We start from the raw sequence: 16,464 nt of genomic DNA, 5'->3' as shown, positions 1-16,464 counted from the left end.
TGTGTGTTCAATTATTGTTATGTAAATAACAAATAGGGTCATATGAGATAAACGAATCAAAAAAACAAATATTGGGTGTAAGCAATGAAAATGAATAGTCTAATTAATTTAATGTTTTAATAATAATTACATCAATAAAAAACAAAGTTTGTGTTTTTTCTAAAAATTAGTATTGCGATGCCTAAAAATGTATCTTATTGTTGGTGTTTTTTTCCTACAAAATTACAAATTAAGAAACTATAAGAAAACATAATAAAAAAAAAAATTAAGTGAATCCACAACAAAAGGAAAAATAATCAAAATTCTCACAAAATTCTAAAGCCTCAATGGAGACTTCTCTTTAATCCATGTTCCAATGTCTTAGACTTCTCTTTAATCCATATTCCAATGTCTTGTTACATATATTGATAAACTTGTGTATACTCTTCTGCCATAGATGATAGATGGAAAAGAAGAGGAGAGAGCGTACCTATAGTTTATAACTCGTACATGGATATGAAGAACACATAAATGAAAAAAACCTAAAGATTGAGGGATTTAGAGAAAAAACCAAAGATTGAATGATTTTAAATGTTAGAGTTGAAACATACCAAGAGAAGGGAAGGGTTTTTGAGTTAAATGTGAACATTAATTTGCAAAATTACTAAGGAAAAAAAAAATCAAAACGTGGAAAAAAGAGGAAAAGTGGTTTTTAGATGAGAGATGGAAAAGAAGAGCGAAGAGCGTACCAGTAATTTATAACTCGTACATGGAGATAGAGATGGAGAACACATAAATAGAGTTGAAACGTACCAAGAAAAGGGGAAGGGTTTTTTGAGTTAAATGTACACATAAATAGAGTTAAAACGTACCAAGAGAAGGGGAAGGGTTTTTTGAGTTAAATGTACACATAAATAGAGTTGAAACGTACCAAGAGAAGGGGAAGGGTTTTGAGTTAAATGTGAACATTAATTTACAAAATTATTAAGAAAAAAAAAATCAAAATGTGGAAAAAAGAGTAAAATATGATCTCTACGTCGAGAAGATGCCACGTCAGCATATCATGATTCTGCTTTATAGATATATATAGAATCAAATAAATTATGACGAGAATATATAAAATTCTTAACTTTTTTTTACTGGAGGATGAAAGTGGTAATTTGGACACGCGTCGAGAAGATATTGTCAGAAAAGTTAATTTTTGGAGGGAGTGAAATTTTAATAAAAGTGGAAGAATCAGATTGGAATTGGATGGTGTAGTTTTTATTACTGAATTAAAATTACCGTAAAACCTGTCACTCACTACCATGTGGTAGGGAATCTTTCAATAAATTTCATTTCTATTTTATTTTTAATAACTTAAAAAATAAGGGTTAAATGCGATTGTTTTATAAGGTAATTATATATATATATATATATATGTTTTGATGTATATAAACTATCTTATAACTGATGTTTGAAATTCTTTTAATTAATATATCATATTTTTTTAACCATCTTGTTTATGTTAGTTAATATATTATATAATTAAATATTTGTTTTAATTATCTTTTGAAATATTATAATTGATTAATTTTTTAAAATATATTTTTTAGTTATTTTATATATTTACCAGCTGCTTTTGTCAAAAATAATATGTTCATCAGTTGACTTATTAACTATCAACTAGTTTATCAGTCATCAGTTGGTTTACACCGATAACCTTTAAAAAATATCTTAAAAATCCAAGTCTTATTATTTAATTATGATTTTCTTGAAAAGAGAACCCTTAAAAATAATGTTATGAATTAGGTAAATTATTATTGATAATTTAAAAAAATAATTTTGTTGTGAAATAAATGATATTTTTATGAAATTCCAATTACATCAATAATTGTGAAGGACAAGATTCTTATATTAAATAATTGGAATCCTTATCCAAGGAAAAAAATAGTTGAGAGTCAAAAGATATTTAATAAAAAGGCAATAATTATTGTAGTTTTGGTTATACGACAACAAAACTCTCCAATTGGATGTGTCCAACCCAACTCAAATCAAACCAAAACAATCACCTGTTATCATAAATACCATTTGAAATAATCAAGGTCTGTTTACCTAATCATTTATTCGGCAATCTTTTATCGGTAAAATTCAACACTATCGGTTACTTACTGGGTAAGATTTTATTCACTAAAACGCATCGTATGCAACAATTTATCCAGGTAAGCGCTAACCATGGTAAGAGTCGTCATCCTCACTTACCAGGTAAGACTCTCGATTCTTGTTTTCGCTCTTACCGGGTAAGATTTCTAGTCCTTGCCATATTCATCCGGTAAAGTAAAGTGACTTGGTAAGTGCTTACTCGGGTAAGCGTTTGGTAAACAGTACCTAAGTTTCATTTTTTGGACATCTTTAAAGAAATTATAAATTAAATATAACATCGTAAGACACTTTTTCTTAACATTTTTTGATATATCCAGATAAAAAGTAGTCCTACCGTAAAAATAAATTGAGACACTACAAAGATATGTAAATCAATTATGAATACAGAGAATTAATCTTTCCGTCCCATATATAATAATTGTCCATAATAAAAAAGACACAATTTTAAAATGCGTTAATATTACACTTTTTGATTAACAAACATAAACATGGACCTTATTTGGAGTTGACATAAGCCCAAGCCCATCATAAAGAAATTATGCGTAAAAAATATAAAGGTCCTACCGAGAATTGAACTCGGGTTACTGGATTCAGAGTCCAATGTCCTAACCGCTAGACCATAGGACCAGATGTGAAACAAACTATTAACAAAATTCTATAAAGTATGTAATACCCTTTATTTATTTTAATTAACGTGAATATTCAACCCATTATGCGAGCCGACTAATCCCAAAACGACCATCTGTTTTGCAAATAGCCTAGAATCACCACATTTGAACTTCCGTAACCACAAAAAGAATTTTATTACTTCTTAGATTTTAACTTGGTTTATAAAAACATAAAACAAATTTTTATTTATGGAATATCAAAATCATTATGAAATGATTTATAACTTTGGGCAGTGAATTACATATTTTTGACTTTTGATTTCATCGTAGACGAATTATTTTGAATTTTTTTTGTTCCAACAGCTATGTTAAAATTTTAGATATCAGTAGTTATGAAAGCGATATTAGCAACATAATATTAAATGATATTCACATCTTATTAATGATCATATACATAATCTGTACATGGTTACAAACCAATTATTTCCACCCCAAATTTTGAAATCAAAATCATAAAATAAGATTGAATAACAACCGACAAACTCTAAGAACTGGATTTGGCTCTCTCAGCATTTGCGAATTGTTCGAATAAAGAATCCAACTCCGGTGAAGTAAAATACACGATATCTCCATTGTTCTGACAGCTTGACACCGGCCGAAGCTTCCTTGGTGGTGGCGGACATGGAAACTTCTCCGGCAACCTTGATTCCTTTGCTGTCGGCGTCGTTGAACCAGAGTTTGAGCTTTCATCGTCTTCATCATTCACTTTCTTCATCGAAATAGACCTCAAAGGAGCACAAATCGTGATTCCAGCAATCACCCATATCTTACCTTCGATTAAATCCCCATCTACTTGATACTTTTTAGAAGAACCCATCTCAAGAAATCGACAAATGAAGCTTTCTGAATCAAAATCAATTTCAACAATCGGAAGTTGTGATTCAACTAGCAGCAATATTGAACAGAAATGGCCAAATGGGTAGAGTATAGAGGAAGGAGAAAGAGGGGTTTAAGGGGCTTTGAATGGAGGCGGCAAAAGATAAATAAAGGGAATGTGGAGATGAATTTTGGGGGTTTTGGCGCCAATATTTTGGCAACGGCTCTCGTTCCCGCGCTTTTTCAATTTCCAATTTTACCCTTTTTGGGGGATTGGTATTTACTGGGTGGTGGACCGATGGCGGTGGCGGTGGGTAGTTAGCCGACGGTGGAAGCAGGGGGGGGGGCCCTTAATATTCCACCACTATGTACAGGTGCGTTTCACCTCGGCGAATCACTTTTTCATTATTGTATTATTGGATTTATAATAAATTAGAAATCATATTCATTTAATTTTTAGAAAATAATATTTTATGTACTTCAAGAAAAGTGATTATGATTATTATATTTATAATTTCATTGAATAATTTATAGTTAAATAATATCTCTAAAAGGTTTTTTTAAATAAAGAATTAAATATTAAAATGATATTACTATAAATTTCTATTTTAGAATATAAATTATATTATTAAAATATTTAATATTTTTTTATAAAATATTACTTTTCTCTTTTAACTATTTAATTGAATAATTTCATTGAATAATTTATAGTTAAATAATATCTCTAAAAGGTTTTTTTAAATAAAGAATTAAATATTAAAATGATATTACTATAAATTTCTATTTTAGAATATAAATTATATTATTAAAATATTTAATATTTTTTTATAAAATATTACTTTTCTCTTTTAACTATTTAATTGAATAATTTCATTGAATAATTTCTAAGTAATTATTTTAGAGAGTTATCCAAATTTGGAATGTTTCATCATCTCTCTCATATTTTTTGCATTTTAAAAAAGGTTTTGAAAAATCTGTTGAAAAAACATTTCCAACAATTTATCCAAAAAGGCTCAAATTCAACTTGTCGGTCTAAAAAGATAAAGAGGCTCAATATTTAGATCTATCTTTTCAATTGTTAGCAGAAAAAAAATGAAGGTTTTGGATAATTTTCTGCTCTGAATTTTTTTTATCTAAAATGAAGAAATTAGAAGAGAAAATGTAAAATTTTCAAATTTGAAAAACAATCCAAAAATGATTATTATGAAAGAGAAATAATTTTGTATTAAATATATGAAATATTTTAATAATATAATTAAATGTATACTCTCTAAAATGGAAAAGTTGTTGGAGTTAATAATTTTTTTAAAAATTTAAATTTAGATTCTTTATTTTGAAATATCTGTTAAGATACTGTAATAAATTTAATGGTTTTTTCTAGAAAAATTAATAATCAATGTCATAGTCTTGCAAGAAAATTACATATACAATAGCAAATAAATAATAATGTTTACATAAAATTTTACTCGGAAATGTAAAAACAACTGAACAAACTTTTTTTTTATATAATGAATGATTAAGCCTGTAACCTTTGTTAAAGAAAAAAAGGGAAAATTAAAAAAAAAACAATTAAATATGTTATTTTGAATGATTAAGTGTTTGAATAAATAAAACTATTAAATTTTCTCATTTTGAATGATTAAGTTCTTAATTGTTTTTTTGAATGGAAAACCATTTAGTTTTGAATGATTAAGTCCCTGAACGTTTTTGTTGTAATAAATAACCATCAAACTTCTTAAAAAACTTGGTTACGTACATCATTTTAACAAAAAAAGTGCCTGTAACCAACTAGATATGTTTTAATGTTAAAAGAAACTTAAATCAGTTTTACTGTTTCCAAACCTTACGCCCTTCAAACCCCTCGCAGACAATGGTATCACTCTCCCTCGCCACTCCTTGTATCCCCATAGTTGTCTGTTCTTCATATTGGCTATCACACCGTTATTCCTGCTACCGATCTACTTCTTTTTTATCTATTTTTATGGGCTTACAAGTAGTTTTACTTTGATACCTTTTTTTGTTGGTTACGATGTAATTTTTTTTGTTAAAATGATGTAACTAACCAATTTTAAAAAGTTCAAGGACTTAATCATTCAAAATGATAAATTTTTTCGATGGTTTACTTTATGGAAAAAATGTTCAGGGATTTAATTATTCAAAATGAGAATTTGCTCGAAGCTTCCTTCGTAACTCCCGAAATTTCTTTGATTTCTTGTCTATCTTCTTTCATCTTCTATGGGAGGCTCATATTTGGTATCTAGTATTATCTAAAAATAATCAAGTTATTAATGAGTAATCTTTCTCGATAAAGTCGGTTGATTACTTATGAAGGCAAAAAAAGGAATGGGCCCTCTTAAATTGGGTCGTTGCGATTACGGGTTGGATGTCTAATTGTCCAGAAGTTTTTGCAACTCAATCATAGATGATGGAATGATCAAAGATTTGACCTTTGAAATAAATGATTTTTTTACCACTGCTTATGGACCCGAACCTGGGTGATCTATCCTTTTTCATATAGATAGATATAGGATCTATGGGGCAATTACTTAATTTATCATTTTTTGTTCCATCGCTGGATATTCAATCACATAGTTTGGGATCCTAGAATATGGCGTGCTTCGATTTGAATTAGTTTAATGTTTTTCATTAAAAAAAAATAGTTCAAAGACTTAATCATTGAAAATAAAAAATTCAATGATTTTTCCATTAAAAAAATAATTCAGATACTTAATCATTCAAAATAGGATAGATCATTGGATTTTTATGAACTTTTCTCAATAAAAAACCATTGAAATTTCTTATTTTGAACTATTTCCCCCCAAACCCTATGTTATTCAAAACCTTTGTTGCCTAATCGTCATCCGCTCTTTGTCATTGTCGTTGGCCCTTGCCATCGATCTCCTTATCTTTTATTGTTTTTTTAATTTTTTGATGTCCCTACTCTGTTAAAGTGTTTGTAAAAATGGGAGAATCAAATAAAAAACAATTCAAAAAGAGATGGGTGGTATGAAGAATAGACAACAATGAAGGAACTAGTGACTTAAGAGGGGGGGGGGGGGAAGGTGTCTGTGTGCACAAGGGTTTGAATGGATTAAGGTATGAAACCAGTAGTTCTTTTGTTAAAATGATGTAAGCAACCAAGTTTTAAAAGTTCGATTCAAATAGAAATATCCAGGAACTTAAATCATTTAAAAATAATAACACATGAACTTAATAAAATAGGAAGGTTACTTCAATTTTTCTCGATCTTACACGATATTCAAACTTGCATTTAACATTACCAATTGAAGATACCTAACAAGTCATTAAGCTTTTTTAATCATTAATAACTACTATGAAATTGATTTTGCTCCACATAATTCAAACTCTTCTTTCGATGGTGTTTGCATCCAAAAATGCAATTCTTTAGTAGCTATCTATCGAATTACTATACATACACAAGAAAAAGTCAGAAATAAACCAAACCAATCAGATACAGTATATCTCACTCAAAAGCAGCATGTATGTAGATAAAGATGCATATATTTACTTCAAAGAGTAGAACGACTGTTTCTGTTAAACCCATGTCAATCTGTTAGCATGAATCCCTTCACAAAGTCGGAGTTCATGGCCTTGACATTATGATTCAAAGTGAGAGTCAGGATGAAAGATGTATGCTTACAGTGGAATGATCTATTGGATGATGTAAAGCTCTTGCTTAGCGATGGAGTATCGACCGATGACATTTCCAGCTTCCATAATAAACTGTTCTTGAAATGTTCCCATTCGTTTGCTAGGTATGTCGATATTAAGATCTTTAAAATCAGGCACATCCTCTGCTTGTATACCATCTCCACATATAAGGAATTGGTTTCCAACAATGAAGGATCCCGACACACGAATTGCAACTCCATCTTCACCATGAGCTCTACACTGTAGCTTCTCAACAACGTGCACCAGCTTTTCGGAAGGCCATTCCCCAGCTAATGTACTCCGAATGTTTGATAGAGTTGTGAAAATATCATTAGGGCCAGTAGATTCTTTCCCGGAGAAGCTGAAAATAGTTAAGCAAGATGTATAATTCATTTGTCCTAGAAATATGGATTGTGTATATCCAAATGAAAAGAGCAGTTTCAATCAAGTCTACCTGAAAGCTGAACATTCGTTGTAGAAGGTCTTTGCATATTGCCAAAGATCATCGGACCCGTCAAAAAGTAAGTAGTAATGTACTGCTAGCATCTGAAGGAACGAAAACGGAAGACAATGTAAATATGGAGAAAAATAGAAGAAAATTCCAATCATCAAGTGATTAACATTATTAATGTGCATAAGAAGACAGAAAGATAAAGAATTTGACAAATCCATGTTACAAAAAGAGCACATTTCTTAGATAAGTGGGGCCCTCCATGTTCTTTGTCTCTTCTTCCCTTCTTTGCTTTAAAAAATAGGGGGGGGTGATCAAGTTCCTCTTCTTGGATTCGGAATGTTGCAAAAGGAACATCTTTCTAGCTACCCCTTTTCGATATTTTTGCGGTGGATGAATTGGACTCCAACCACATCATGCTTTCAAGAATAACTAACATTAATGATCATGGTTTCTCTCCTTAGATTCTGGATGTTGCAAATGTAACACATCTAGCAACCCTTTTTGACAATTCTGAGGTGTATTAATTGTGTCTTCATTATAAATCCATGACCCTAAACCATTGGAGTGTTGTATTGTAACAAAGGTTGCCTTACAAGGGGATTGATACCTCCTCTATCACACGCTTTTGAAACCGTGAGTCCAGGTGTGTGGACAAAGCAGCCAATATCTGATACGGTTAGCCTCGGATGTTACATGTATCATTGTACATGCCCTACTAAAATATTTTGTATGTTGTTTATCAGACCTTGAGTGCAAGACTCCCAAGAATCCAAGGTGACGTGTTCTGTGTTATTTATTTCATTGCATAGCAGGTATGAATCTTGAAAATTGAAGCTACACTTGTTGAAGCACCTGAATTGTTGTTAATTAGGTAAAGAGGTGAGACCAACCAGTGTTCATTGCAGATATCATCTTTAATGTGTTATACATATGCAGAATTTGAAGAAACACTCTTAAAAGAGAAAAACTTACATCTGCCAAATCTTTCATTCTCTGCGTTGGATCAAAAATGCTACGAACAAATGCTGCTAAGTCCACTTTGGCATCCTCGTACTTTGTGATAAATGGATGTGAAAGAAGCTGCATAAGTATATCAACCATAAGTTACTTGAATAATGATGTTTCAAGAATTGACTCATATCTGATCGGTATACAGAAACCACAATTTTCTTTCCTTTAATCCTTCCCCCAATGTCATACGTAGCTGGTAGTTAGAAAACTACCTTAAGAACTGCAAACTTGCAATCACCTTTTATTTCTGTATCCACTACATCAGCCCTGATTACTTTGGTCACTGTCTACATAAATAAGAACCACTTTGGTTTGACAATTATTCTCCTTTCATTCAATACCAAGTGTTCACTTTTTTTATAAAACTCCATTTTACCTAAACTGGCTAAGTAACACAAAAATTAGCCCAAATGGAAATTATGAAAGGGTAAAATCCAATTGAAAACATACAGATTCTCAATACCTTAATCTCCACACTTGACAATGCTCAATAACCCATCACTCTTTCATCATTAAATAATTCTTGGAGTTCGAATCTCACATTCTTGTAGATTGGGACCTATATGCTCTTCTTACATTAGGTATTTTCTTTTTCTATAGAGCAACACTTGATAACCTAGTGACTCATATCAAGGATGCCTCCTAGAGGACTTCCGGACACTAAAGTTTTGCTACTCTCATCTTTCTAATTGCTTCCTTTCACCAAATCAAACGGTTTGACATGGGACATATGCACACAATTGTGAGCAGTACCATTTGAAATTGCTAGGATTTTTCAAGTAGTCTTCCATAGACAAGAAAAATATTTACTGAAATGTAAATAATGATGCTTATTTAGAAAGGCTCTTTTTTTATGCAAAGCGTGACAATTAGACAGGTGCATAACTTCCGCATATAGTACCCTCTTTTTTCCTACCTGCTCTGCTGTTGGTCTTGCATCAGCATCTTTCTGTAGACAAGCCTCAATGAATGAGCAGAACTCTGGAGAAAAAAAGTCTTTTGGCGGTGATGGAGATGGATCATCCAGAATCTATTAAGATGTGATAAACAGTGAAAATCTATTGACATAAATTAAGGAAAAGACTAGTAGCATAGTTAAAACACTTTAACAATATTATTGATACAATTAGAAGGTTGTCTGATATCTGATAATAACAAAATCATGAATATACAACTAGAAAGGTGTTGTTCATCAATAAATTACAATTGATATGATGATGTATTTCATATGAAAGCTATAGAAGTTAAAGCTTGACAGTTCATCAACTAATCCTTATCCTTAGGATATAACCATCATACACAAGAGTGCAAAATAATACACGAGGGTAATTTAGCTAGATAGTTAAAAGAGGTTTGAGCCAACCTGTGCAAATTATAGTTATTTTAAGCGGTGACGAAGACAATGCCATAGAATACATTCAGATGTTACCTGCAGCATAAGATTAACAGGTCCTTCATTTGCTGTATATGGAAATTCCCCAGTGCCACACTCAAATAGAGCAAGACCAAGACTCCAAATATCAGCTGGATATGAATAACTTTCATTTCGGATTCGTTCAGGTGACATGTATGTTACCGTTCCAACAAACGTAGCACACTGAAAAAAGGATCTAGGGATATTAGAACCACATTTATTCACCATCGTCAGCTTTCAGATTATGGTTGATACAAAATGAAAGAAAAAGAACACAGTGACCACAAAGGGCATACCATCGCCATAGAATTCTCTAAGCCAGCACTTATCCCAAAGTCTGTTATTTTTGGCTCTCCCTTGAGATTCACAAGCAAATTTGCAGGCTTTATGTCTCTATGGACCAAGTGTCTAACTCCATGCAAGTAGCTTAGTCCCTGAGGAATAAATAGATTTGAAAAAGTCAAATAGAATACTAATTAATAAGAAATATAATAAAAGAAACCCATGAAACAAAGAACGAGCATATTTACTTGCAATAGTCTTTGGACCATCAAGGAAAGGACTGCTTCTGATATACATCTTTGTCGTTTTATAATATCGGCTAGGGAACCACCATCCATGTATTCTAGAGCAATGCTTATTTGTCCAGAATCAGGAGTGTAGAACGCTCCATAAAATTCCACAAGACCTTGATAACAAGGTGCCTCACACAATGTTCTTATCTCGGTAAGAAGCTGTTGCCTTTTCTCCTGATACAGCAGAATGTTGAAGTTGACGAAAGTCATGGAATTAAGATTTATAATCACTTTGGGTTTAGGAATAAGTAGATATAACTAACTAATGGCTACTTCGTTTGAAATGGAAAAGCGGGAGGAGGATACAAAACAACATTCACCAAGGTATTGCAACCTGTATACAATCCAAGCTAAGCACTTGATGAATACCATTCTTACTAAGGGAGATCCTTGCAAACTATGTGTCCACTGCCATGAACTAATTATGTAAAGGTTCTATTCAAGCAGAATGGCTTGGTAATGCACCAACACTTATGACTAAGTATCTCAAGCACTTGAATATAGTTTGGCTGAAGACAGAATTTCCGATGGAGCAACGTTCAATCAGGCCCAATTATTACGTTCCAACTAAAGTGACAAAAAGAAAGGGATATCACACCTTTTCGAATATATTTATCTTTTTTAACGCAATTATTCTGTGAGTGGGAATGTGAATAGCTCTTTGGACTACACTGCTTGCACCACTGCCTATGGCTCCAAATATTCTCATTTCATGTGAAGCACACCTATAAGTCCTTTCTCTTTGGTCCACATCATTCACCGGTCTTGATGTACACTTTTGCAATCCAAGCTCGTTAATGTTGTATACTCCATAAGATCGACTAAGCAAGTTAACCGTCCCACCATCTGAGAGCTTCACAGAGGCACATATCAAATCAGTAAGTTGCTGTAACCTACTTCAAAATTTTACCTCAAAATATAAAAGTACCATATAAGAATCCGAAGGATCCATGGTTGATCCAGAAGAAAATCCCTTTTCCGCATCAAATAGTGGTACGAGTTTCTTTTTCAATTCCTCTAGTCCTGCCATGGTAGATAAATCTAATGCGATTCTACCACATCCTTATATCCTGAAAAAAAAAAAAAACATACACATCAAGAGTCAAAATCATCAGCTCTATGAGTGTTTGGTCATGGAAAAATAAAACTGAGTTACCATATACACTCTTGGTGTTGGTCTTTTATACAAAACAACTTAAATCTGCACACATTGTTTCACAAAATTTTAGTATAAATTAATTATAACAGTCACTTACTCCCTGCTAGAATTCAGAATCTAAGAACATCAAACCTTATTGAAAGTCAAATTTGAACCACGACTTCTCTACGGTGATCAGGAACTAAATTATTATATTAGACAATTAAAGCATTACTTAATAATGGAAAGAAAGAAAGAAGTGAAGGCTGAATTCAGATTAACATAGGATATAACATACCAATTAAAAATAACTTGGCTATCTCTGATCTCCAATTTAGCTTCAGATTGGCGCAATCAGCAAAATAAGTTTCTTGCGCCTTATGAGTCCTAAAAGATCAATAAGATTCTCGTTCTATTTGAGTTAGCGACTCAATTTACATGAATAAAGAACATCCTTCTTCCTCTAGGGTTTTTAATCGTTTAGGGTTCTTTTCTACGATGGATTTTTAGATTTACGAATCAACAATTTAAAGATTTATGGTACCTGAATTATATTCCAGTGAAAAACAGAATGTTAAGAACAAATGTCCGGACCAGAAACAGCGGTAGTGATGAGCAGAAATGGTAAGACGAGCCGCCGGCCGGAACGATGGGGAGGAGACGACGGTGGTCGATCGAAGGTACGGGTTTGTGTCTGAACAAAGTCAATATTTAAAATTGGATTCGAATAAATATCCAAATTTGAGGAGATTTAGGTAAACACAATTGATGAGGAAGAACAGGGAAGACGATATCACAAGGTTAGGGAAGAACTCAGGGACTCGTTAAAAAGGAGATCAGGAGGTCAAAGTTTTTGGTGATCTTATTCAATTTTTGGAAGACATGCACATGCTTTCAGTTTTTTTTCTTGTAATTAGACCCCTAAAGTTGATGTTTTTAAATAATTGCCCCTAAAACGTGACCGGTTAGAGATGAGTTCAATGATGGGGACGGTATCATGGATTCAACGTCCTCGTGACGGTTACACCTCACGATGGATTCAACGTCCCTATGTCGGTTGCAAGTCGAATTTGCTAGCCACGTCATGTGGTCGTTGCAGAAACACATCGACAGTTACGTGGTGGAGTGTAAAATCGGTTCTAAAACGTTCAACGCTGACGGGTTCTTTAAGTATACATGTCCGACGATTTTTGATTTGCCACAATAGTCGGTGTTGATGATGGTCGATGAAGACGAAATTGATACAAGTTATGTTCGGCTTTAATAGTGGTTAGGCGTTAAAAACGTTTGTTGTTGGAGGAGAAGAGCGAAGTATGTTTATTAAACAACAAATTATTAATTTATGACTGTAATAAATAAATAAATATATATGTTATTAATTAAAAAAAAGAGAAAAATACCAAATAGTTACATTAAATATAAATTAAAATTACATTTTTAATGTGCTTTATATATATATATATATATATATATATATATAATTGTATCATTTCAGTTTCATATCAACTTTAGAAAATGTGTGATGGTAAATACCCGTTTTAGTGTGTATTAAATTTTAATTAAAAATTTATATTATAAGTTTTTTTGTTTTTAGCTATCATCGTAAATTGCAATATTTTTATTTTTACCATTTCGTTCAATTCCGCTTAAATTCTTCTCGTTTTTTAAATAAAAAAGGCCTTCGCGCAAGAGTCCAAGAACGCCGTGAAACTTGTGCTCCATGCAAGCCCTTTGCTTTCCATCTCATCACATACGTGTCATCACCATGCATTCATCCTTCATCTTTATAATCACCGTCACGTCCACTCATCATCATCCTCATTCCTCTCTAGATTCGTTCACTTCTTGATCTCATCCATGGCTACTACTACTACTCATGATCGTCTTCCCCACCAGGTCCAAGTCCACACCGTCCAACACGGCCGATACGACCCCACCGGCGAAAAGGCACTCCTCGTTCCTTATCCACCAGCACCGTCAAAGGGGAAAATCCTGGCCGTCGTGGCCTTACTTCCGGTGGGTGCAGGTCTACTTGGTCTCGCCGGAATCACCCTAGTGGGTACCTTGATCGGGATGGCTGTTGCCACCCCACTTTTCATCCTTTTCAGCCCGATTATCGTGCCGGCGATCTTAACCATCGGAATGGCGGTGGTAGGGTTTCTGACGTCCGGCACCTTTGGGTTGACGGGGCTGAGCTCGTTGTCTTTCTTGGTGAACTTTGTGAGGCAGTTGACAGGGACGGTGCCGGACTCGATCGACTCTGCGAGGCGGCGGATGCAGGATCTGGTAGAGTATACGGGACAGAAGACGAAGGAGGTGGGTCAGAGCATCAAGGAGGTCGGTCATGAAATGGGACCGGAGGGTCAAGTTCATGGTGGCGCAGGTGGTCAAATTAGTGTAGGTGGTCAAGTTCATGTTGGTGGTGGTGCTGGTGCTGGTGCTGGTGCAGGTGCAAAGGAAGGACGTGGTGGAAGGACTTAGGGAAGGAAGCAAGTGTGGATGATGGTTGAAATTAATAAATGTTTTTAAATTATAATTACTGGTGGGAAGAGAAAAAAAGAAAAAGGAAAAAAAAGAGAGTAGTGTTTGTACTTTTGATTATGAATGTGGCCTTTCCTTAAATAGTAGGTTTTGGTGTGTTGTTGGGAGTTTTGGGAGAATAAATGATTTTGGATAAATGGATGGTTGGTAGCTCGACTTACCCTGGAGTTAACTTGTCACGATGAATGTAACGTCATATAGTCTTAATTAAGAATGAAACGTATCGAAATCGAGTGAATAAACAAACATAAGCAACGTAAGAAAAACGTTGAACGAACAAGTAGTTGTAACAATCAAGATGACACATGAAAAGAATATATAATCGATTACAAGTACCAACATATGTACATTTAGACGTCCAAATCATACTAGAATGCTACCGAACCATTGAACGTAATTTTTTGGAGAAAACATATGTTTTGTTTTTATCAACACGATTGATGAATAACGTGATTAGGACGAGGAGTCTCTGCCATCTTGCATATCATAGAGCAATTTTCGAGCGAATAGTACATGGTAATGGACAATTTAAATAAACATGAACTAAACGAATTACGGTTTCATAAACATATTTAAACGAATTAAACGAACGAAAAAACTTTAGGAATCCGTATATTAAACTTCACCAAGTTTATCAATTTTCAAGTCTACTCCTTTATACCTGACCTAAACAGACATCCAACTCACTACTAATTATAACCGTTGACTTTGATCATGTAAGACGATCAACCAAAATCGATCAACAATATCTAATAATTAAAACCCAACTAAAACCTATAAATCGTATATCTAAAAAATGGGAACAACATAATTGAAATAAAAAGGAACTTTTGAAAAGCTCCTAAACATGAAAACAGTGACCCATGGGTTCATGAAACAAAACCATGTGTGTGTATATAGACAGACACATATGGATCTATAATCGTAAGACACCTAACGAATATATTCATCCCAATTAAGCTTCTATTTGAGGCAGCCCCACCCACGCAGACCAACAATCTAACAAAAAAAAACACGCTCTCTCGAACGACGGTTTACACAGCAACGATCTCGACCAAAAATCGAGTCGTTTCAATCCTTTTTTGGATGATTCACACCCTCTCTTGGCAATAAACAACAGCAACAATAGATACCAATGATAAGAAACTTTTAGGACAAAGTTCGAGAGGGAAAAGAGCATAATTTGGGGGTTCCAAATGTGATTTTAATGGACCATATGTTTCTTTTATTAGCCTGAATATCCAACCAACTATGCGAGCCGACTAATTCCAAGGCGACCACCTGCTTTGCAGATAGCCCGGAGTCACCGCATTTGAACCTCCGTAGCGACAAGAGGATTTTTATTCTTTTTTGGATTTGAACCTTGGACCGTATGTTGCTGCCATTACTATTGACCGAATCAGAGTCTTTCGAGCCACTAAAACGACTTCGACTCCACCCAAAATTCATTACCCAACCACTAATGGCATGAGTTAGACTAAGGCAGAACTTACCTCAATTTGGCAAACGAGCCTCCTCAAACCGTTGCTCTTTTTCCCTCCTGTCCTTCGATCGGTTTCTCCCAACTCATGACAAATTAGGTGGTACCAAAAAGGTTAGGGCCAATTAATATTCCACCAGAAAAATAAAATGTAAGTCGTTGTGTTTGGTCTCACGTAACCAAAAATCCAATAAGTATGAAAGGAAAAGTTTTTATAGGTTTTGTATTAATAATCCTAACCTTGGGTTTAAACCTCACATAAAATGAATAGCTACTACTTGATTCCAATCAACATATTTTCTCTTTTTCTTTTACACCAACGCGTAGCACCACACATCCAATTAGTTTAATTAATTAATTATTATTATTTTCCTTATAAAACTTTACACTCTCACATATATCTATACTATCTTATAAAATATTTGGCTAAAACTCTTAAAAACTCTTAAACTCGTTCATCCCTAAACAATTTCATTCCATATCTGAATTCGTGTAACTAACTGCAGATAAACACAATCAAATACAGGATAAACATCTCATTTTAAATATAAAAAATCTAAAATATAATTAGAAT

The 16,464-nt window shown here is 33.4% G+C and overlaps 3 protein-coding genes and 1 non-coding gene across 9 annotated transcripts; 1 reads left to right on the top strand and 3 right to left on the bottom strand.

Moving 5' to 3' along the window:
• Positions 1–2,676: 2,676 nt before the first annotated feature.
• Positions 2,677–2,748, bottom strand: TRNAQ-CUG. The gene has a single exon. It is a non-coding gene; the product is annotated as a tRNA-Gln (tRNA).
• A 525-nt stretch (positions 2,749–3,273) lies between these two features.
• Positions 3,274–3,652, bottom strand: LOC112508465 (cyclin-dependent protein kinase inhibitor SMR6-like). The gene has a single exon (XM_025113114.1). The coding sequence runs from the start codon at positions 3,604–3,606 to the stop codon at positions 3,274–3,276; it is 333 nt and encodes a 110-aa protein (XP_024968882.1). The 5' UTR covers positions 3,607–3,652.
• Positions 3,653–6,961: 3,309 nt separating this feature from the next.
• On the bottom strand, positions 6,962–12,704 carry LOC112518132 (mitogen-activated protein kinase kinase 3). 6 transcript variants are annotated; one of them, XM_025125732.1, is made up of 12 exons: positions 12,414–12,701; positions 12,168–12,256; positions 11,888–11,932; positions 11,660–11,801; positions 11,330–11,584; positions 10,687–10,905; positions 10,453–10,590; positions 10,172–10,339; positions 9,659–9,772; positions 8,704–8,811; positions 7,732–7,823; positions 6,962–7,638 (listed from the first exon to the last, which is right to left on the bottom strand). In XM_025125732.1, exons 4-12 carry the CDS (start codon positions 11,759–11,761, stop codon positions 7,278–7,280), a joined length of 1,557 nt encoding a protein of 518 aa, XP_024981500.1. In that variant the 5' UTR covers positions 11,762–11,801; positions 11,888–11,932; positions 12,168–12,256; positions 12,414–12,701; the 3' UTR covers positions 6,962–7,277. The 6 variants fall into 6 exon arrangements, with proteins under 6 accessions (XP_024981500.1, XP_024981517.1, XP_024981482.1 ...); XM_025125749.1 differs by lacking the exon at positions 11,888–11,932 and having other exon boundaries at positions 12,414–12,704; XM_025125714.1 differs by having other exon boundaries at positions 12,168–12,700.
• Positions 12,705–13,685: 981 nt separating this feature from the next.
• On the top strand, positions 13,686–14,543 carry LOC112526136 (oleosin-like). Its single transcript, XM_025136532.1, has one exon. It carries the CDS (start codon positions 13,727–13,729, stop codon positions 14,348–14,350), a length of 624 nt encoding a protein of 207 aa, XP_024992300.1. The 5' UTR covers positions 13,686–13,726; the 3' UTR covers positions 14,351–14,543.
• Positions 14,544–16,464: the final 1,921 nt, after the last annotated feature.

Source organism: Cynara cardunculus (genome assembly GCF_001531365.2).
Source record: "Cynara cardunculus var. scolymus isolate 2C chromosome LG 1, CcrdV1, whole genome shotgun sequence".
NCBI classification, from domain to species: Eukaryota; Viridiplantae; Streptophyta; class Magnoliopsida; order Asterales; family Asteraceae; genus Cynara; species Cynara cardunculus.
This window is presented reverse-complemented; position numbering and strand designations above follow the sequence as displayed.

Excerpts from the sequence above, each read along its gene's own strand:
- LOC112508465 (XM_025113114.1), bottom strand. The coding sequence starts at position 3,606 with ATGGGTTCTTCTAAAAAGTATCAAGTAGATGGGGATTTAATCGAAGGT.
- LOC112518132 (XM_025125749.1), bottom strand. The coding sequence starts at position 11,761 with ATGGCAGGACTAGAGGAATTGAAAAAGAAACTCGTACCACTATTTGAT. Across the intron at positions 9,773-10,171 it reads CTGTTAATCTTATGCTGCAG|ATTCTGGATGATCCATCTCC; the intron begins GTAACATCTGAA and ends ACATCTTAATAG. Across the intron at positions 7,824-8,703 it reads GAATGAAAGATTTGGCAGAT|ATGCTAGCAGTACATTACTA; the intron begins GTAAGTTTTTCT and ends TCGTTCCTTCAG.
- LOC112526136 (XM_025136532.1), top strand. The coding sequence starts at position 13,727 with ATGGCTACTACTACTACTCATGATCGTCTTCCCCACCAGGTCCAAGTC.